The following is a 20,395-nucleotide window of genomic DNA, read 5'->3' as shown; positions in this document are numbered from 1 at the left end:
CTTTCTATTTTTGTCTTGTTTTTAGAGAGCTTTTTCTTGCCAGCGACTGTTAGCCAGTCACCCCTCCACCCCCCGTCTGCTCCCCAAAGCACACTGTCCGGCTCCACGCCGCCCCAAAAGGCATCCCGAGACGCGGGCAGAGAAAGGTCCTATCGGGGGGACCGGGAGCGGGACCGGGAGCGAGAGCGGGAGCGAGAGCGGTCACGGGAGGAGCTTCGGCAGCATGGTGTGGTGGACCTCACGCTGGATGGGAGGAGTGAGGACGACCGCCGGGGGCGCCATGGCGATAAGGAGCGAGAGAAAGACAGGGACGCAGACAGAGATGCCTGGTCCCTACATCCTCTTCATCACCATCATCATCATCCGCAGAAATCAAGCTCCCATCCCTCCACAGGGGAGCCCAGGTCAAGGCCATCACCTGTGCTCCAGTCCTCCTTCCCCGCGGGTGGGGGCGGTGGCATGAGCAGGCTCCTCGGGAACGAGGCGGAGCGAGGGAGTCGGGAGGGGGAGGCGGGCTCCCGAGTCCACCATCACTCCAACGCGAATAACTTGCCGACGGCGTCTCACTCCGAACGACAAAGGAGGAACGAGTCCGCGCCGGCGGGGCCGCTCCACTTCTCCTACGCCCTTCGTCCTTCCCTCCAGCCCTCCGTCACGGCCGTGCCCCTCCCCCACACGCTCAGAGACTCCACGAGGGAGCAGAGAGTCAGCGCGCCGACTTACGTACCTTCTGTGGAGGTTTATGACGAGCGGGTCGGGCCCATCCAGATCGCGTCGCAGGCCCGCGACAAGCACGGTGACAAATATAGAGACAGAGAGCGAGAGAGCGACAAAGAGCCCGAACGAGAAAGTTACAGGTTCCCCGAGAGGGGCCCGACGGAACATCCTCGACTCTCCCAGCCCGGCGACTCGAGCAATCATCATCATCGAGAGGAAGGTTCTATCATTTGTTGCAACGGTTCTGTCGGCAAACGAGGCCAGGACTCTTCTCACTCCTCCAATCAATCGAGGTTTAGCCCAGAGGCCCGGGACGTGTCCAAACACTCCAGTCGCTTGGGCCTAGAGCGGGCCGGGCCGGACAAAAATTGGAATTCCATCAGTCCTTTGAGCAACTATGCTACCAATCACATGGCCGCCCTCGCCGCCCAACACGGACACACGCTTTCTTCTCCGTCACACACGCAAGTTTCCCCTCACGCCACCAACCGGGCCGCCGCTAACGCGCACAGGCACTCCCCTCAAAGCGAGCACGGACAGAGCCGCACGGGCGAGGAAGGGAGACTCTATTTGGACCCTTCGAGCCTTTACCGTCCAGGAGTGTCATCAGGCGGGGAGAGAACTTCCGGACCCTCGGAGGTGTCGGCCATGCAGAGTCTCATTAAATACAGCGGCAACTTTGCCGCCGAGGGGGGCGGCGCCGCCGCCGCCGCCAGGCTCGCGGCCGACACCCGGGGGCCCTTCGGAGGTTTGGCCAGCATCGGGATGGAAGGCGAGCGAGAGCGAGAGAGGTCGGTGGTGGGCTCGAGCGCTTCCGGGTCGCTGAGGGTGCCACCTCAGCTGAAAAGGGAGCAGGATCGACCCGACAGCGCTCGCTCTTTTGGTCGAGAGACGGAGGGAGAGGTGCGCCACCCTCCGGTCGGCATCGCCGTGGCCGTGGCCCGGCAGAGAGAGAGCACCGGCGCTAAGCAGAGCACGGGTTCCTCGGACCCGCAGAGAGCCCCGCTGCTGCCAACGGCTATTAAAGGTAATGATTGTTTTTTTCATACGATCTTTCCAAATCAACTTGCAGGGATGTAGCTCATTAAAGCAAGCCAGAGCAAACGCTCTCTCATTTTGCTTTCTATGAATTAATAACGATTCATTTTTCTTGGGCTCAAAGTCCTATTTCCTGGGCTCGGTTTGACTTTGGTGCCTGTAATGTGATTGGAGAGCTTTTTGTCTGGATTACTAATTGCGTCATGTGAGGCTCATTTTTGGGCCAGTCTCTTGGCTCTCCTTGTGCAGTCTCCATCCAAACATCTCTTTTCTGTCTGTCACAGCTCCAAGTGTTTTTTTTCCTTTCTCCCCCCCGTCCTCTGTTCTCTTTTCATTTCCTTGAATGTCTCTACTTCTGAGTTATTTGGCAAAGCGCTCCCTCCCTCCCTCTCTTTTCTGCACTTGCGAGCCTCACCTCCAGCCACTCTGCATTAAACATGGCATTGCAGAGTGCAGCTAAAAGCTACAAATAAGCCTTGAACGACAATAAGCGCATTGGTTTGTTGCTAAGCAATGATGGACTTTGTTAATGTGTGAAAGACCATGCGAGGTACAATAGATGACTCACGGAGTGTTTATTAGCATGTGGTTGTGCATGCACGTCCATCCATGCATCCATCCATCCATCCATCCATCCATCCATCCATCCATCCATCCATCCATCCATCCATCCATCCATCCATCCATCCATCCATCCATCCATCCATCCATCCATCCATCCATCCATCCATCCATCCATCCATCCATCCATCCATCCATCCATCCATCCATCCATCCATCCATCCATCCATCCATCCATCCATCCATCCATCCATCCATCCATCCATCCATCCATCCATCCATCCATCCATCCATCCATCCATCCATCCATCCATCCATCCATCCATCCATCCATCCATCCATCCATCCATCCATCCATCCATCCCTGCCAAGGGGCATTAGTCTAAAAGAAGCAGCTGAGGATTTGCTGTGGGCAAAAAATAAAAAGGCGATGGGACGCGAGCCTTCTCGCAGGATGCAAGGGACTGAGTATTAGGGAGGTGAGCAAGGTGCCGGCTAATCGCTGGCTCACAGAGGAGGATGGCATGTGGGCCAGGGTCCCCGTAACCTTGGTAACAGTCTTGAAATCTTTCCTGCGGAGCATGTCAGGGATGGTTAAAGTCTCTTGTCCCTACACACACACACTCTGAAAGGCTCAGCACAGTCGCACAAAACCATTTTATGTACCTCGGGGACCTTGAGCCAGCTTGAGCGAGAGCGCAAAGAGATCCTGGTGGTTATTCTTCATTTCTCCGTGAATCGCAGCAGCGTCAGCGACTCGAGTTTAAAGTTGCCTGTGCATCCAGACAGTCGCTAATCTAGCGTGGCTAATTAGCCGTGAATGTTGGCAGACCAGAAATACCACTACATATACTGTTGAGATGTTTTTACATTTTGCTTGACTGTGGATTGATTAACAAAAGGGTGTGAAATGTACGGTATATAAAGTATTATGTTGCCAATAAACCAAAGGAAGACTTTTAAGCGTAACCAGTTTGGATGGAGGCTGGACTGCTGTGCAGGATTTGCGGCGAATGCAAATGCAAAGCAGCGGGAAGCCACATGACATCAAAACAGCGTGCATCCTGGCGGGTCAACACTGTGACCATCATCTTGGCTTTTTGGATTGAGGTCAACCGACCCACCTGCAGTTCATTAACCATTGTTGTGGGGTTGTATCAAGAAACAGCCAAATGATCTCATCCCCGTTTCCTCACACTAATAATATGACTTGGGCTGTCAACCTAGATGAAGAACGAGGTGAAGAGCGCGCACGTCATCACGAAGAGCGAATGCTCGCCGGCCGCTTGGAACGCGATGACAAAATGCTCAGGTGAGGCGGACATGGAGCAGGGATGGCCTGCGCTATTGATTTTTTTTTTCAAATCTTGTTTTGCAGCTACGTTGACGTGTTCCATTCACCATTTTCCGCCTTTTGCTTCCTCGCAGAGAGCCCAAAGAGCTGTCGGACTTCACGCAGCTGCCCCCTCCCCTGCTTCCGAGCAGCTTGACGCCCAGTATGATGACAACCAGCCTCATGACCCCCAACCTTATGGTGACCGGAGGGGCGGGGCGATGGCATCCCGACCCCTCGACTCTGACCCCTCACCCCTGGCTGCCTCGCCCTGGAGCTCCTCCAGTTTGGCTCCCCGGCTCACCGTACAGTACGTGGACACGCAAATAATACGCTACAAAGAATTTTAGATGTAAATGGGGCCCCGCCCCCTTCCCCTGCCACATGTCGGCCTTTGAAAACGAGCCAGCGTTTCCCTTTTTAGCCGCCCCCTTTGACATCGGAATGATTCATCCCCATGCTAAAGACAGTCCAAGTCCGTTTAGCACTCGCCCGTGACGCGCTTGCGAAATTCGACATGCAGTCTTGGATGGGTGTAGTAAGAGAAGGAAGTGTTGACTCGCTGCATCAGTCGCCGCCTCCGGGGGGGGGTCAAGTGCCGCAGACATTCCTGAACTTTGCAGGACGTTCCAGAACCATTCCTCATTCCCAGCCCAGAAATAGCCGTGTCAACACTCCAGCACCATTTTTGTTTTCAGGCTGGCTTAAGGAAAATAAATGTTAGTTTTGAGCTTTGTTAAGAAAATGTTTGTCTCTGTACCCGCTTCTCGTCAGGCTTGAGCTCTTCCTCCCTTCACCCGACGCTTTCCCCAGGCTACCCGCCGTCACTACCGGGCTCCATAGCGCCTCCTTACCAGTTTGTCAGAGACTCGCAGACCGGGAAGCTTATAGTCATCCCGACCGAGCACCTGCCACACTACGGTAGAAAATGATTTTTCTCCACCCGCCCAATAATCAATCCCGTACACTTTGATTTGACAAAAAAAACGTGTTTGCAGGAGGAGACATGTTGGAGCGCGGGACCCCCGTGTGGCCGGGGATGTACGGGCCCGGCGCCTCCCTGCAGCACGCGGCCCAGCTCCAGCTCCTCTCCCAGCAGCAGATGCTTCGGCAACAGGAGCTGCTCATGATCCAGCAACACACGGCGCAGGTTCTGGAGCTGCAGAGGAACGCCCAGCTCGTTGTAAGTGACATTTAGGTCGAGTTAGCAGAGGAGCGAGTACTGAGCAGCGCGCCGTGCCTTTCAGGAGCATTTCAAGGCCAACGAGCAGCGGCCGGGCTCGGCCGACAAAGCGGACAAGCAGAACGCCGAAGCCAAAGCCCGGCCGTCGTCGTCGCCGTCGCCCGTCCTCCATCCCCGCAAGCCCCCGCCGCGGTCTCGCTCGTCCACGCCCTCCACGTCCTCCCTCACCCCGCTGCCGCCGTCACCGGCGACCAACCTCAAGTCGGAGGAATCCAGGCAGAGAGTGTCGTCTCACCCGCCGCCGTTGCTGCCGCACGCGTCCTCCCCTTGTTCGGCCTCGCCGCCCCCGGCCTCACCGCGGCTGCCCAAACACGAGTCTGCCGATGACGGACAGGCGGCGGAAAGGGGGCAGCGGCGAGAAGGACGTCAGCCTGCTTTTCCAGATGTCTACTCGGGTGAGTCGCTACGTTACCCTTTGGTTGTCGCCGACTTTCTCCTTGACAATTTTTTTTCTGGTTGCAGAGCTCTCGCCCGGTTACCCTTACCAGTCGATGGGCGCTCCCTTCGGCGCGCCCCTTCCGACTTATCACGTGGCAGCGCGCGCCGCGGCAAACGCAGAAGCTGTTCCACGGCGCCACGCCCACTCTTTGGACTTGAGTACCACAGGCCACCTCCACTCGAGGCCGCCGGATGGCGACCTCAAAGCGCAAAAACCGACAACAAAGAATGAGCCCTTCCTGAAACAGGAACCCGTCGTGGAAAAGCATCGGTCCGATTCGACGCCGGAGCCGCCGATTCCGCTCGCGCGTAGCTGCGGTCCCGTCGGAGCGCGACACAATCGACAGGACGACGGGGGCCCGTTGACGCTACAGCAGATCCCTCCGCGGGTTTCCAGTCCTCGCCAGAGAGTGGCTGAAGAAAAGGGAGGACAGATGAAAAGAGAGGGACAATCATATCAGTGCCAGAATGCGTATCCTTCTCCGCTCCACGGAACGGAATCCCTTGCGGCGGATCCGGAGCCGACGCAATACCGGTCGTCCGACGTGGACGGCCAGGAATCCGCTAAACCGGGCACAAGCGCTGTCTGTGAATCCCTTCAAGCAACGTCTCCAAAGCAACACACCCCAAGTCGGAAGGAAACGGTCACCAAAATCCCTCCCGAGCCGCCGGTCCTTGAAGATCCCATGGCGGGGATGCTCGCTCTGCTCGCAGCCAGCGAGCTGTCCGAGCCGTACCCGCTCAGCCGGACGGCGTCGGCCATCGCCCGGACTCCCGAAAACTGCAGCGGCGCCGGTCCGCTGGAGATGGTGGCGCTGGAGGGCATGGCCATGCTCAGCCAAATGGCCCGGCGGGAAATGGAGAGCATCAGCACGGAGCCCGGTGAGGCATCTGAGGATGATCCTGCTCGCGTCTCTCAACTTTTTTCAATAACCCCCCCTCCCCTTTGCATCCCCATTCAGATTTAGCAATGGAAGGTTTGGACTGTCTTCTCGAGGCGAGCAGACAGATTCTACTGGAGGCCATCGAGAAACAGTCCCACATTGATCTGCCCAGAACACTGGATCCCGACAGAAAGTACAGCTGGAGGCAGAGGAAGGAGGAGCCGGTAAGAAGAGAACTAGGATCAAGCCGCAATGTGGCAGGGAAAGGCCTCACTCAACGTGTTTCTTCCCCCCACCCCCTTGCAGCTCTATAGTAAAATGTCCATGGACGTGTTGGACGCGGTGGAGGTGGAATACCGCATCCGCCTGGCTGAGCTGCAGAAAACCTACAAGGAGAAGCAGAGAGAGATGAGCAAGCTGCAGAGGCGCCGAGACAAGCAGTAAGTGCCGAGCGGAACGTTTCTCCAGCGCGCACCACGTTAACTCTTCTCGTCACGTCAGCGAACGGCAGCAGGAGGACGAGAGGCGGAGCCTAATGAGGCGGGGCAGAGGTCGACCAAGGAAGAGAAAACACTTGGCCACGCCTCCCAAACCGGATAGCAGGCCCGCAAAGTGAGTCGCAAAGCTATAAATCACGACCCGGCAGCTTTGACCCATTTTTTTATTCCCTCGTCTCAGGGTGGCCAGGTCGACGCAATACTCGGAGGACTCTGAAACCGGGGAAGGACAGAGAAAAAGGTTTGTGGGCTCCAGAGAAGACGAGGAGCCGGACGTGGGGAGTCTAGGGCTGAAGATCAAAAAGAAGAAAAAGAGCAAAGGCTGGAAAGAGCAGGACGCCTCCGGCGGTCATCTTCCCGAGGTAAGCCGCTCTCCGGCGCGCATCGTCGTCCGTTCTCCCACAGGCCGCTCTCGATTAATGATGCCTCGGTGCCGTCGTCAGGGGCCGAAGGTGAAACGCGGCCACGTGTGCGAGCAGGAGCAGTTAGCCTCCGACCTGGACCGAGCGCTTTCGCTCTCGCGCCTGGACTCGTGTCGCAAAGCGGCTTCCGGCTCCAAAGAAGAGCGGCCCAGGGGCAAGTCGGCCGACGGCCGGCAAACAAACGACCGCTCGCCGTCCAAGAGCAAACACAAGGTGGCCGCCAAGTCCTCGGAGGCCCTACGCAAGGTGAAAGGTCAGAAGAAGAGTGCTTTTTTCTCCCCGGTGAGATCGGAGCTCAGCAGCTGCTCAAACAGTGAGTAAAAATCAAAATAATCATGTTTGAAGCGATGCGCTCGGTCCAGACGATTTCAATTCCGGCGCCATTTTTCCACGACATTGCGATTATCCTTTTGAATTCAATGCCGGCGCCTCTCCGATGATTTTGCTGGATAGTTAGCGGTTTATCTCTGTCCTTGTACCAGACTCGGATTCTGAGGGTCACAATTGGGCGAGAGGGGGCTGGCCCTCTCTGTCGGGGACGCGGTCCCTCGGCGCCCGGAAGAGACAGGCCGCCTCGTCGCCGACCTCGGCGCTGTCTAAGTCGCAAAAGAAGAAGAAGAAAAAGAAGAAACACAAGCACTTATCCCTGCTGCTCGAGGAAGCGGGCCTGAGCTCCTCCGACGACTCGTTCGATCAAGGTTACTGACACCCCCCCCCCCTCCCCTCCCCTCCCCTCCCCCTCGTACCGTTGAGTCAGACAATATGGTGTCTGTCACAGCTTGTGTTTGTTTGCTCTTTGCTAAGGCAGCTTTTTATTCAGACTGTGCTTTAGCTTGACCATCCCTACCTCTTTCTTGCTGCTGGTTTCTCTGCAAAGTTGCCTTTGTTTTTTTTGTTTTTTGGAAGGGTTTACATATTTCTATGGTGTTTTTATTGCCTGGATTGAAAAGCATTTTGTAGAATTTGTACATTGAATTGAAATATTGTGTGAATTGTGAGATTTGTTTTTTCCACAAAGTTGTATTGCAGTTTGGTACCTATAAAAAGCTTTATTAAAGGTTTGGATTTGATTAGTACGGAAAGCGACACGCTTGTGGTCCTTGTGTTGGTTTCATCTGTCTTGTCTGTCCGTCCGTCCGTCCGTCTGTCTTTGTCATTGTGTCCAACTGCACCTTCTTCCCAGAGCTTTGTGTTTGTCCAATATCCCTCAGCTTGAGCCAGGTTGAGAGGTTGGAAAGATGAGACTTTTTCAATTTCTTCTTGGTCTAAATTAACGTGTTTTGATCCAGATGATTGTTTTGATTGCCATTTGGGATATTTGGACAAAAGCGCTCCTTGTCTGTCTACTAAACCTTCCAATAACCCTCGGGGGCCCATTTTCTTTTGCTGTCAACCTCCTTGCTCTGTCGCCTCCCCAAATTGTCTTTGCCGCGATGCTTTGAGTGTCTCTCTGCCTGTTCCACGTGCTTGTTCTGCCGCTGCCGCCGACATTGCAGAAGTTTGGCAAGGACTCGCTCAGCCTTAATCCTGAACGCTTCCTCGCCACGGCTAGCAGAGCGTAGCTTACGCTAGACTATGCTAAGGTGTGGCTGCGCTAAGGCTAGGCTGCACTCTGGCCGCTGTGCTGCTGCCCCGACCCCGCCCCACCCTGCCTGAGGCCACACCCCTGTCACCTGTTCTGTAAGTAGGATGTGCCCCTTTCTTTTCTCCACCGCTAACAAGTTGGAGCATTCATTCCATATCCTTGATATCCAACTTAAAGTCTGTCTGTCTGTACTAATGTGCTCTGTTCTCTCAAGTTGGACAATTCCAAATAAAGATCAGCTCTAGTTATTTTTAATGCAGCAATTTAATTGCATTCTAATAATCCAGCGAAGTACTAATAGTAGGGGAAAAATATTACTAGTAAGACAGCTGAATTGTCTTACAATGGAGGAACAGGAGTATACTAGTACACGGACGTTAACCTGAGTGTCAAGGATGATGAATGAATGCTCTCACACGGCCGAAATTCAAATCCATTCACGCAATCTCAACTTTCACCTGAATTTTATTTGAGAGCCATGGTTCTACCTTTCATACCTGTATCTATTGAGTGTTAAAGGCTGTTGCCATGGTTACTCAAAGCAAAGCAAAGGGCCTCACAGGGGCTGTCCTCTCCAGTGCCTGCCTTGTCCTCTCTGTTGTCCGCCTGCTGTTGTTAACACACCGTGTGGATTCACAGTACCCCTATCGGGAAAAGTAGTTTGAAAAATATGCATCCATATTTTCACAGAATTACAATTTTGCTGACCTCTAGTAGAGTCTAACCTCTGGATAAATGCAATATAACCAATGCATGACATCACTTACCTATGAGTCAAAACATTTTTGATGACCAGTGCAAATTTCAGTTAACAATAATGCTTGTTTGTTACTATCTGTACTGTGCATCCACCCCCGTGTTAACACTCTTTCGGAGACTCCTCCTGCTCATCTGCTGGACCTAACCCGCTTATTCCTATCAACACAGCGCTAATATGCTTTACTATCTGTGTGTTTTGTTTGCTTGCCGCAATATCTTTTCACAGCTGAAGGAGGAAGTGGATTCTTGCCGTTTTTACACTCCCTTCAGGGGTTGTAAATAGTCATGTTAAGGTCGGAGGTCACATGGTTTTTCCCCATTTGTGAGTGTGCTAATGGTATGTGGACTGTGAGGTAGAGTGTCTGAAGCAGAATCTGGACCATACAGGCTTTTTGGATGCGATGTGGCTTCCATCCATCAATGTGTTAATTCAATCCAGGCTGCCGTGTCATTTTAAGCAGGGCACTTTTTTTTTTTTTTTGCGAGAGGAGTCTTGTGAATCGCAGGGAGCTTTGTGACAACAATCGCATCCCGGCTCTGAGCGGAATGTTTTTTTTTTTTTCCTGAAACAGAGTCTTCGGAGGACTGTTACGAGGATGAGTACAACGAGGATTCCGAATGGGAAGACGGCGGCTGCGAGGAGAGCGGCCTGGGTCTTTTGGCCAGGTTCGCGGCCAGCGTTCTCCCCGTCAGCACAGCCCCTTTGAGCCTTCTCCCCGATGGCAAACATCACAGCCGATCGAGCACTCTAGGTAAGAGTAACGCACAAAAGCGGAGTTGCAGAGAGTGTTCGTGTTTCCTGTTTTGTTGATCACAAAAAAAGATGAGTCTCCTTATCTAGTGTGCGAACAAAAGGACAACAGCTGTGATGGTTCCTCTGATTGTGCGTTTTGCGGTTGAGCAGATTTATCTGCCTGAGTGTTGTTGTTTTTTTTTTCCTCAGCTCTGGTTTGCCAGCGTTGTTAAATATTCATTCATTTCCAATTGTGGTGAATGTAATGTTTCACTCTTCAATGATGTATTTGTTTAGGTGTAATCAATAGTACTATTCTTGCAATTATTGATGGTAGAGAATCCAACACATTTGCGTGGCTTTACACGAACGGCCCAATCACATGCACCATCTAATGAAATCCACTTTCAAAAAGATGATCATGCTTATCAGCGTCAAACAGAGAGCTCAGTCTAAAATATATTGCTCCACTTATGTGAATTACGTAACGCAAACATTAGAAGCGGCTCTCATTAAACTCATTGAAACACAATTGATTTTATTCCACAGTGCGTGTTCTCACTCCCAGGCTCACACAAATCTCCAAAGAGGCCAAGTGTGCTTGCTTCAAGTTGTTTATTTGTCACTTCTACTTATTGACTGTAAAATTGGCACAAGAACATTTGAGAAAGCATCTTTAAGAAGCTAAATTAGCTTCATGCTAACTTACAAAGCAAAGTACCATAGATGGAAGTCTTCCGGTATTCATTTGTGTTTGTTGACAATCTTGATTTGTGTCCTCCTCCCACCACCAGGTTCATCAGAATGCGAGTGGTCCGACTCCGGTTCCGACTTGCGCTTGAGGAAGTTCCCCTCTCTGCTGCACGGCAAACGCTCGGCGCCGGAACTCCCCCTGTTGCCCCCGGCCAACCGCCGTATGGAGCAGAGCAGCCCGAGCAAGCGCGACGAAACGCTGGCCGTCAAACGCAAGCCGCTACCTATCAAACAACGGCGACCCTCGCCTCGACCTCAGCGGCGCTTCAGTTTCGATCTGGCGACCGCTTCCGGCTCGGGCGTGTTCAGCGAGGACGAAGCCTGGAACCGACGACGTAGCGAGCGGATCTTCCTCCACGACGCCACCGCCTCAGCCAACCAGACATCGTCGTCGTCGTCATCCGGCACGGGTCAGAGCTGCTCCTCCTCGTCCAGCTCAGCCCCGCCGCTCACCCCGAAAGCCGTCTCCCGACCCAAACAGCCTCCCTCCAACAGAGAGAGCAAAGATGCCGTGAAAGTACGTCAATTATTTATCTCCTCAGCAACTGGCGGGAGACTCTTTTTCTGTTCCTCTTGCTTTTCTTCCAAATCCTCTCCCAGCACTAGTGCACGTGTCACAGTTCCAGCAGGGTTTCCCATCTCTTCAATCACTGCAGCACTTCCCTGCTGTCTTAAATGTTGCTGACAAGAAAGGACAACTGCGGGCTTCTCCCACCCCGCGTGCATTTGAGTGTGTGCTTGCGCTTGTCTTCATTGGAACCATTTGTGTTCTGACATTTGTAAAACAGAAAAAGAAGCCCAAGGATTCCTCCTCCTCCTCCTCCTCTCTGCCCGTCAGCCCGTCCTCTCTGAGCAGTCCAATAAGAGAGAACGCTACGGCGCTGAGCCTCAGCCCGGCGCGGAAGAGCCAATCCAAAGCAAAGACCAAGGCCCGGGAGGTCAGTGAGGTGACTGATGAGCTGAGAAGTCATTAGCGGCGTACAATAATTGCTTATTATCCTGGCAAGGTCAAAAGCAGAATGCTTGAGTGAGACCGAATCAAGGAATATGATTTCCTCGCGTGTCATTTCCAGCAGTCCAGGGGAGCAGTGAGCCGACTGATGGAGAGCATGGCCGCTGATGAAGACTTTGAGCCCAATCAGGACAGCAGCTTCAGCGAAGACGAGCTCATCCCGCGGCGTAGCGGCAGCAGTGTGCCCGAGAGGTCCTCCACACCCGGTCAGCGATTGTTGACACTCATAAGTTATATTAAAAAAAAAAAAAAAAAAGCTGCCTGTGTATTCATGTCCTGTGTTTTCTTTTGACTTGCTGTTTTCAGCTCCAGTGCAGTGCGTGTTGGACAAGGACTCTTTGGCGGACGGACTCCGGGTTTTGATCCCAATGGATGATCAGCTTTTGTACGCGGGGCACGTCAACACTGTGCACTCACCTGATATGTGAGTATTACACAAAATGTGTTTATATTTGTTTCCGTGGTCTGTACTGTTCTCAGCACGCCTCATCTGTACGGCACTGATATGAGTTGCTCTTTGCAGAGGATAAAGAATATATGACTGTGAGCTTTTTATGTTTTTCTTTTGTTATGAACGACCGTTCAGAGGTTTTGAGGTTAAACTGTTCTAAAGGAATCCTTTTTATTTCATGTGGTGGAATGCAGCGTAATGCATACTTAACATCTTAATCGCTGGCAGCAAATCAATAAGAGCATTTGACAAACTCTGACATGGGGGAAAAAAAAAAAACATCAGCTCTCGTTCGCTCACTTAGCATTGCTCAAATCCAGCGTGGCTGAGTTATAAGAAAACTCGACTTAATCCCCTGTAAAGCAGGATTAATATTCTCTGGGAATGTAAATGTGAGCTGGGCGACAATCGAGACAAAGAAGTGCATTTATTATGATGTCGTCAGCCCTTTGGTTTCTCGGGTGCAAATGTAAAATAGAGGTACGCTGCGAAAATAGCGGTGGCGTCGCCGCCTCAGCCAGATACACTTAATTAAACTGAAATGACGCAATGTTGCGGCTAGGACAGAAATCACAGAAGGGAAACTCCAATTTATTTATCTGCTGCATTGTGAATTCTCAGATACAGCGTGGTGGTGGAGGGCGAGAGAGGCAACCGGCCGCACATCTACTGCTTGGAGCAACTGCTACAGGAAGCTGTGAGTAAACCCAATGTCACTCACACGCACGCACGACGGTAGGCTCGGATGCTCTCGCTCGGATTTCCAGCGACACGGGAGATGTCGGCCGGCCGCTCGGTGCTGAAAGTGAAACATGAAACATGCATGAAACAAAGTAGGTCAAGCGTCATGTGACGGCCACATGCGCTTAAAGCTCCCCGAGCTCTCGCCCTCTCCCCTTTGCGCGGATTTTGTCTTGATGAAATTAATAAACAAAGCGGGAAGAAAATCTGCGCGCTAGCATGGCGCTGACATTTCAAGCCCTTTATTCTCGTCTATGTTCAGATCATTGATGTGAAGCCTCCTTCGGTGCGCTATCTCCCCGAGGGCACCCGCATCGCTGCCTACTGGAGTCAGCAGTACCGCTGCCTTTATCCTGGCACAGTTGTCAACGGTACACACACACACACACACACACACACACACACACACACACACACACACACACGGCCCTTGAATGCTATGAGTCATAGTCAATTTATAATTGAATTGCAGCTGGCAGCAAATGTATAATATCAACTGGGCTTTTTCAACTATTATTATATCTGATCTTAGTGGTGTGCCAGTGTAAATATAGCATGTAGTATACACACACTGGTCACAGAGAGCTAGTTATTTGACAATATGTTTATTATTAGACAGAGCTGCGGCGTATGTAAATAATTCAGTAGGAAAAACAACAACTTTGCAGCAGAGTTTAAGGCCGATTGAGAGTGTTTTGAAACGATGAAGTTTCAATTTTGCTGCGTTCCTCCCAAAACAGGAAGTTCCGACATTGACGAAAAGGACGATCTCATCACGGTGGAGTTTGACGATGGCGACACTGGGCGCATCCCCCTCTCGCACATCCGACTTCTGCCACCGGACTACAAAATCCACTGTGAGCACATTCTGTACATCAACTATTTTCATAGGCGCTTGTTCCTTCTTTTTTTTCTTCCGCATTTCAACACAGAACAGTGATGTTAAAAAAAAGTCAAATAGCTCCCAGTGGACAAAGAGGACATTTGTTTACACAGTGGTCCTTGGGGGCTTTTGCTCGACCTCTGTCGCAGTAAAGTTGGTTTAGAATTGCGCTTTTAGGTCACGCCTGTTTTTATTCGCAAGATTCCTTCCTGTCTGCGTGGGTGGGTGTCTCAAAAATCGGTCCACTGGCAAAGTATGTTTGAGGTCGCGCTGAACTGACTTCATCAAACTTTTCCAGCGTGCCAAGAAAGATCAATATTTTGCTAACCCTTTTTGAGGCTGAGTTTGTTGCGTTTTGCCGACTGTAGATAGAAATGTGACTCGGTTTTGCTCTTGACACACATGCATGCGTTTCCTCCATTTAGCCTTGTTCTCAAAATAACTTCCTTCACGCATTTGATTGGCTGAACTGACATTGGGGTTAAGGGTTAGCGCACCACCTGTTGCGTGACAGAGTACACTGTTTTGTTTTTGTCTACAAAACCGCAGGCATGCGTGTCGAATCTTTTATGGCATATAGCGTATACGGCAGTTAAATATATTACTGTCATCATTTTAGGAGTGGTCTTAACATGCAGAAAAATTCATTTCAGTTTACAATTTCCAATTGTGAAAATGCATAGAATTGTTGCATTCATTGGTCTAAAAATGAGCCAAATGTGATATTTTTTTGGGTAGCTATAATCAAGACGTTCTTCTGATGATGTTTGTGCAGGCGCTGAGCCTTCCCCTGCACTTCTGGTGGCCAGTTGCTCCCGCCGGAGGGTGCGCAAATGCAGCAAGGAGGGCAAAGAGGCCAAGAGTGATGAGAGCGCTCCAAAGGTCAAGGGGAAACCTGGTCGCAAGCCCAAATCCAAACCAGGTGAGCACAACTGAAATCATTGAGATTTGTCTTGGGCCAGAAAAATCCAACCATTTTTATGTTTGACTACTTCAGAGTATTCAAGGGCTAAAATAGAATGAGACAACATGATGTCATTTTCTGATGAGTCATTGTCATCAAGAAACCCTCGGTTATATAACAAACTGCCAGACTAAGTAAGCCTGAAAGCGTTTAAATTCAGTCCTTGCTGCTTTGTTAACTACAAAAGTCAGAAAGCCACACAATGAAAACATCATAGAGAACCATGGGTGTGTTTTGAAAAAATATGTTTTTTTTTTTTTTTTTAAAACAAGGTGGGGCACCAACCGCTTCGAACTTTGGCTTCATTGTTGCAGGGACTCGTGCTTGCATAATAGGTGGAATTCTTCTCACAGTCATTTGCTCCCCAAAGCCCAACTTAAAAATAAAGTCATTAGAATTTTTGTCAGTCCAAAACAAAATGACATTTCTGGAGCACCATGCGCTTCATCATTGCTCATCATGTTGTATTGTTGTTGTTCTTCCCACCCCAGAAACCTCCTTGAACTCCGACTGCAAGGAGAAAAACGAGTCTCCATCGTCCAGCCAGCCCCCAGAGAAATCCCAGGATCCCACCAAACTAGCCCAGGATAGAAGCTCGTCAGTCCAGAAAGTAGTGCAGGAGAAGCCTCGGCCCGCTTCGCGCCCCGCGGCAAAACCGGGACACAAGAGCTCCATCGCGTCGTCCCCTTCAAGTAGCCCGACCTCCTCGGCAGGACCCAGAAAGAGCGGCTCGGCTCCTGCCGCTAAATTGAAAGCCAAGCTCTCTTCGTCATCCTACCCGTCCACCTACGGAAAGATCCTGACTGTGGACTTGTACAGCGAGCCCAATCTGACCTCGTATAACGGTCAGCGTAGAGAAAGAGAGAGCGGCGGCGCCGCCGCCAACGTCAGTGCATCCAACAGGCCCGTGTCCAGACCCAGTGTGACAGCAAAGCCCGGTGTCTCCACTCCCAGATCTCCCTCTACCCCAGCGCCCAAAAGCAAAGCCGCCTCGGAACACCACGGCAGCTCCAGACCCATCGGAGCTGTTCTCCATCCCATCTCCAGCTCGGTTGCGAGACTGTCGGCAGGCAAATCCGGTTCATCCCTGGCTCCCAGAACGGCATCGGGACCTCTCTCTGGACCCAAACTGAAGATGCCGTCTGAGCAGTTGGCTTCCAGGCCCATCTCCAGGATCAAGCCCGCCTCCAGACAGGGCGACACAGTCAAGCGGAAGCCCGCCTCCGCCGAGCCCCTCGTGAAGCTTGATCACGAGGGCGTGACCTCGCCCAAAACTAAAAAAACAAAGGCTCTGATGTTGCTGGAGGGCCAAAGCGTCAGACGGGATCCCGCCCCCTTGGCCGACCAGAAACCGCTCAAATCCAAACCCAGGGTTCCCGAGTGCGAGCCTGGCCTGCGGGAGAAGGAGCCCGCCTACATTTCGCACGTGCTGGCTAAAGAGCGAGGGGAGAGCCGCGCTAGAGGGCAGGAACCCGACGCCAGGGAGGAGAAAAGCAAAATAGAGGAGCAAAAGGAGGAGGACAGAAGGAAGGAGAGGAAGATTAAGGAAGAGTCTCAAAGCAGCAGCAGCAGCAGTAGCAGCAGCAGCAGCTCCGAGTCGGAAGGAGAAAGTGGCAAAGGGAGTGTCAAGCAAAAGAAGAAATGCACCTCCAGCTGCTCCTCCTCCTCTTCATCCTGCTCCGGCTCTTCCTCGTCGTCCTCGTCCTCATCTTCCTCCTCGTCTTCATCCTCCACGGACGATTCCTCCTGCAGCTCCGACGAAGACAGGACCGCCACCCCGCCGCCGGGCCCCATCTCTCCCTTGCCGGCAGCAGCACAGGACAAAGTGAAAGAGGAGGAGGAGGAGGAGGAGGAGGAGGAGCAGGACCTAAAGGAGGAGGTGGATGTCAAAGTGGAGGAAGACGAGGAGGCGTCGCCTGGCTCCCTTTCACCGTCACCGTCGCTCTCAACCTCCTCGGCTCCGGCCAAAGCGGCCAAAGCGGCCACCGGCAAAGGTTCTGGGCAAAGGGGCCGCCCTCCCAAACCCAAGCCCAGCGGAGGAGAAGGAAAGGTGGGGAGGCCCAAGCGGCGGGAAGGCGTCCACCTACCCACCACCAAGGAGTTGGCCAAACGCCAACGTCTCCCCAGTGTGGAAAACAGGCCCAAGATTTCTGCCTTCCTTCCAGCCAGACAGCTCTGGAAGTGGTTCGGGAAACCCACTCAGGTGAGCAGACAACTCTCGCTCGGAGAACCATTCAGCCGTCTTTTTTTTTTTGCTCCACTTTCTCGTTCCGCTTTTGCAGAGGCGAGGAATGAAAGGCAAGGCCAAGAAGCTCTTCTACAAGGCCATCGTGCGTGGCCGGGAGATGATTCGCATCGGCGACTGCGCCGTCTTCCTGTCGGCGGGAAGGCCCAACCTGCCCTTCATCGGTCGCATTCAGAGCATGTGGGAATCGTGGGGCAGCAACATGGTGGTCAGGGTCAACTGGTTCTACCATCCAGAGGAGACCAACCCTGGCAAGAAACTCACCGACAAGAAGGTAAGGAGAGCGACCAAACAACACAGCTAGCTCGTATATATTTCCATTTTAATGTTAGTCCTAATCGTCAAACGTTGTCCCCCTTTGAGAACTGGGAACAAATATGTGGGCAGTCTTTACCAGCAGCTCTGCAGTCTTCCATTCAACGGAAAGACTTCATGGAGGTAAGCAAAATATATCAATCAAGTCGAATATAATCTCCTAATAATTGTATCCGTGTGCAGCGCGCCCTCTACCAGTCGTCCCACAGCGACGAAAACGACGTGCAGACCGTCAGTCACAAATGTCTGGTGGTCGGCGTGGAGGAGTACGAGCAGATGAGCGACAAGCGTCGCTACGCCGAGAGCGAGGACCTCTACTACCTGGCCGGCACCTACGAGCCCACCACGGGGATGATCTTCAGCACGGACGGCGTCCCGGTCATCTGCTAAACGCGCAAGCGAACTTTCGGTTCTCTCCAACCAAAATGTGACCCGACCAGCAAAACCAGGTGACCATTCCAAGTTGATCGGTGACGAGACACGTGGACGCTCCACGCACACACAAACAAACAAACAAACAAACCCTCGGATGGACTCGTCTGAACACACTCGTCGTGTAAATACTCCCGTGTAACAGAAAGCTATATAGAGGCAAATATGAGTGTTTTATTTTCACGTGCTAGCTATGTCAGAGTACTTTTTCTCAAAGAGTGGAGAAGCTTTAAGGAAACGTGAATGACGACACAGGTTGTGATTCTGATGTTGCCGTGGTGATGTTACAGTCATGTCTCAAGTCTTTTCCATGTATCTACAGTAGAGAACAGCAGGAGCGACAGAGAGGAAGCAATGCACAGAAAGAGAAAGAGGTTCAGACTCCCTCCAATTTGCTGTCCAAACAGAGAGCACTTAGAATTATCAAATCGAACTCGCGGGGATTTTTATTTTTCACGCAAAGCCCCGTAGCTCCCCTTGACAATCGAAACTCAGGCAGGCAGGTTCAAAAGTGTCTCCAACTCCCTCAGACACTCAGGCTAAAGAGAGAGCAAGTCGACGGACGGACGTGTGATCTACTTTTTAAAAAGCACTTCGCCGTTGTCAGCCACCGCAAGACCTAAATCCACCCGGAAATTGATTTTAGGCAGAAAGCAGAGCAATAGATTTTGTCCACATTGTGCAAAATGTGAGATAGAAAACTGGGTAACTCATCAAATGGATTGCACAAATATTGGAAGCTCAGGATGGAATTTTTGATTTGATTTGATTTTTTTTTCTTCCCCCCCCCGATCTTGTAAACACATCGTCAAGTTCAATGTCTGTCTTTTTTTGTCATGCATTCATCCGTTCAAGCAAGTTTCAGTCTCTACGCACTGGTGGAGCTAGAGGGGGGGCTGCAGGGGCACGGCCACCTCCTAAATATGCTTAGACCCCCCCAGGTGCCAAGCCAGGTAATGACTTTTTCTGATTTTGATGGGATTTTTTTTTTCTTCTCAACATTTCCACGCATTTAATGAATCTTTATCAGCAAACCCCCCAAGGAAAAAAATCCTAGCTCCGCCAGTGCCTCTGTTTACCTTACCACGAGTGCACTTTGAACAACTTTTTGAAAGGGCGTCTTCTGCTTTTCTTTTTTTTTCTCCGTAGCCCCCTGACTCCCTTTGAGTCCCACAGGCATCACGCTTTCAGCCATTTTTCAACGTGCCTAATTTGACCATTTTTAGGTTTCAACTGTTGAATGTCATGCTAAAGAATAAGCAATGGCCGCACTCTCCTAGCCAGGCCTTAACGACCATCATGATAATGATTTTTTAAAAATAATTTTTGCCAAATGGTTAAGCCTACTCCGTTTTGGCCCTTTTGCGGCCACTAAACGTTTTCTGCATCTGCGCTGAATATCTTTCCAGTTAACTTCCATTCATCTGAAGCGCCATTGCAGACACTAACGATTGTCTCATCTTAACTTTATCTTTGCTACAGTTATATTTTCCATTAAAAAAAACAAAACTCCTAAATCGAGCTTTGCATTTCTAAAAAAAACACAAACGTTTGATCATGATGCTGCTAGTTATGTTAATATTTGAGGTTTGACAAGGTACAGCCAGACTAAAGCGAGACGAAAGATAGAACACACAAATGGACAAGAAGTGCTGCTTCTGAATGTTTGTTAAAAGCACTTTTGTGTCTTTGTGCGTGTTAGTTTTGTAACCCATCTTGGGTGTGTTAAGGCCTTCCAGCCCCACGTCCATCCAAAGTTCAGCCTTACAGGGTCCAATGTGCACACCCTCATTCCCCAACTTGTCCTCATTTTCATTTGCTCTATTTTGTATAATCAGATTCTATTTGTTTTCTTTGGCTTGCTTTTGCTGTGATTTTTTTTTTTTTTGGGTGTGTGTATATTATATGCATACGTTTTACCCCCTCTCTGAACAATCGTCCACGCCTGCTGACAGGCACTGGGAGCTAGCTGCTAGAAAGAGAGTGCGAGAGAGCATAAGAGAGAATGAGAGAGAGAGAGAGAGAGAGGTGGACTGGAGGCTGGTTCTTCGTCTGCTGTTCCTTCGATATCGTAACTCGTCCTGTTACAGACATATAACAAGATTATTTTGAAAATGACTAGAAAAAAATGATCTACGTTTTGTAAATGATCCTTCACTGTCGAGGGAGAGAGAGAGAAGCTTATCAGAATATACTTTGTACACGTCTAATCTTGTAAAAATGCAAAAGAATACATTTTATTGCAGACACCAGATATATACTGTTGCTCTATACTGTATGTGTAAGGAACTTTTTTTTTTTTTACAGACAACGACCACGTTTACCAGTGTTTCTTTTTAATGGTTTTAGTAACTCAGTATTTTATAGTTAATAAACAGATGGAACTGTA

At 51.1% G+C, this 20,395-nt stretch overlaps 1 protein-coding gene across 3 annotated transcripts in view; it reads left to right on the top strand.

Annotated features, from left to right (window-relative positions):
* Positions 1-20,395, top strand: part of tnrc18 (trinucleotide repeat containing 18) — a 30,966-nt gene extending 10,571 nt beyond the window's left edge. The window contains exons 5-30 of one of the 3 annotated variants that reach the window (XM_088358861.1): positions 26-1,744; positions 3,544-3,628; positions 3,745-3,959; positions 4,424-4,570; positions 4,648-4,832; positions 4,897-5,287; positions 5,355-6,212; positions 6,293-6,438; positions 6,521-6,654; positions 6,716-6,826; positions 6,893-7,073; positions 7,155-7,446; positions 7,616-7,831; positions 10,050-10,229; positions 11,005-11,480; positions 11,752-11,901; positions 12,040-12,181; positions 12,282-12,399; positions 13,048-13,123; positions 13,430-13,538; positions 13,908-14,024; positions 14,826-14,972; positions 15,506-17,217; positions 17,297-17,533; positions 17,623-17,697; positions 17,758-20,395. In XM_088358861.1, coding sequence (XP_088214987.1) covers positions 26-1,744; positions 3,544-3,628; positions 3,745-3,959; positions 4,424-4,570; positions 4,648-4,832; positions 4,897-5,287; positions 5,355-6,212; positions 6,293-6,438; positions 6,521-6,654; positions 6,716-6,826; positions 6,893-7,073; positions 7,155-7,446; positions 7,616-7,831; positions 10,050-10,229; positions 11,005-11,480; positions 11,752-11,901; positions 12,040-12,181; positions 12,282-12,399; positions 13,048-13,123; positions 13,430-13,538; positions 13,908-14,024; positions 14,826-14,972; positions 15,506-17,217; positions 17,297-17,533; positions 17,623-17,697; positions 17,758-17,964 — 8,426 coding nt within the window. In that variant the 3' untranslated portion in view covers positions 17,965-20,395. Of the gene's footprint in view, positions 1-25; positions 1,745-3,543; positions 3,629-3,744; positions 3,960-4,423; positions 4,571-4,647; positions 4,833-4,896; positions 5,288-5,354; positions 6,213-6,292; positions 6,439-6,520; positions 6,655-6,715; positions 6,827-6,892; positions 7,074-7,154; positions 7,447-7,615; positions 7,832-10,049; positions 10,230-11,004; positions 11,481-11,751; positions 11,911-12,036; positions 12,182-12,281; positions 12,400-13,047; positions 13,124-13,429; positions 13,539-13,907; positions 14,025-14,825; positions 14,973-15,505; positions 17,218-17,296; positions 17,534-17,622; positions 17,698-17,757 lie in introns of all 3 variants that reach the window. The other 2 variants (XM_088358859.1, XM_088358860.1) reach the window with 2 other exon arrangements.

This window comes from Syngnathus floridae, chromosome 17, assembly GCF_059516105.1.
Source record: "Syngnathus floridae isolate MCC-2025c chromosome 17, RoL_Sflo_1.0, whole genome shotgun sequence".
Taxonomy (NCBI): domain Eukaryota; kingdom Metazoa; phylum Chordata; class Actinopteri; order Syngnathiformes; family Syngnathidae; genus Syngnathus; species Syngnathus floridae.
This window is presented reverse-complemented; position numbering and strand designations above follow the sequence as displayed.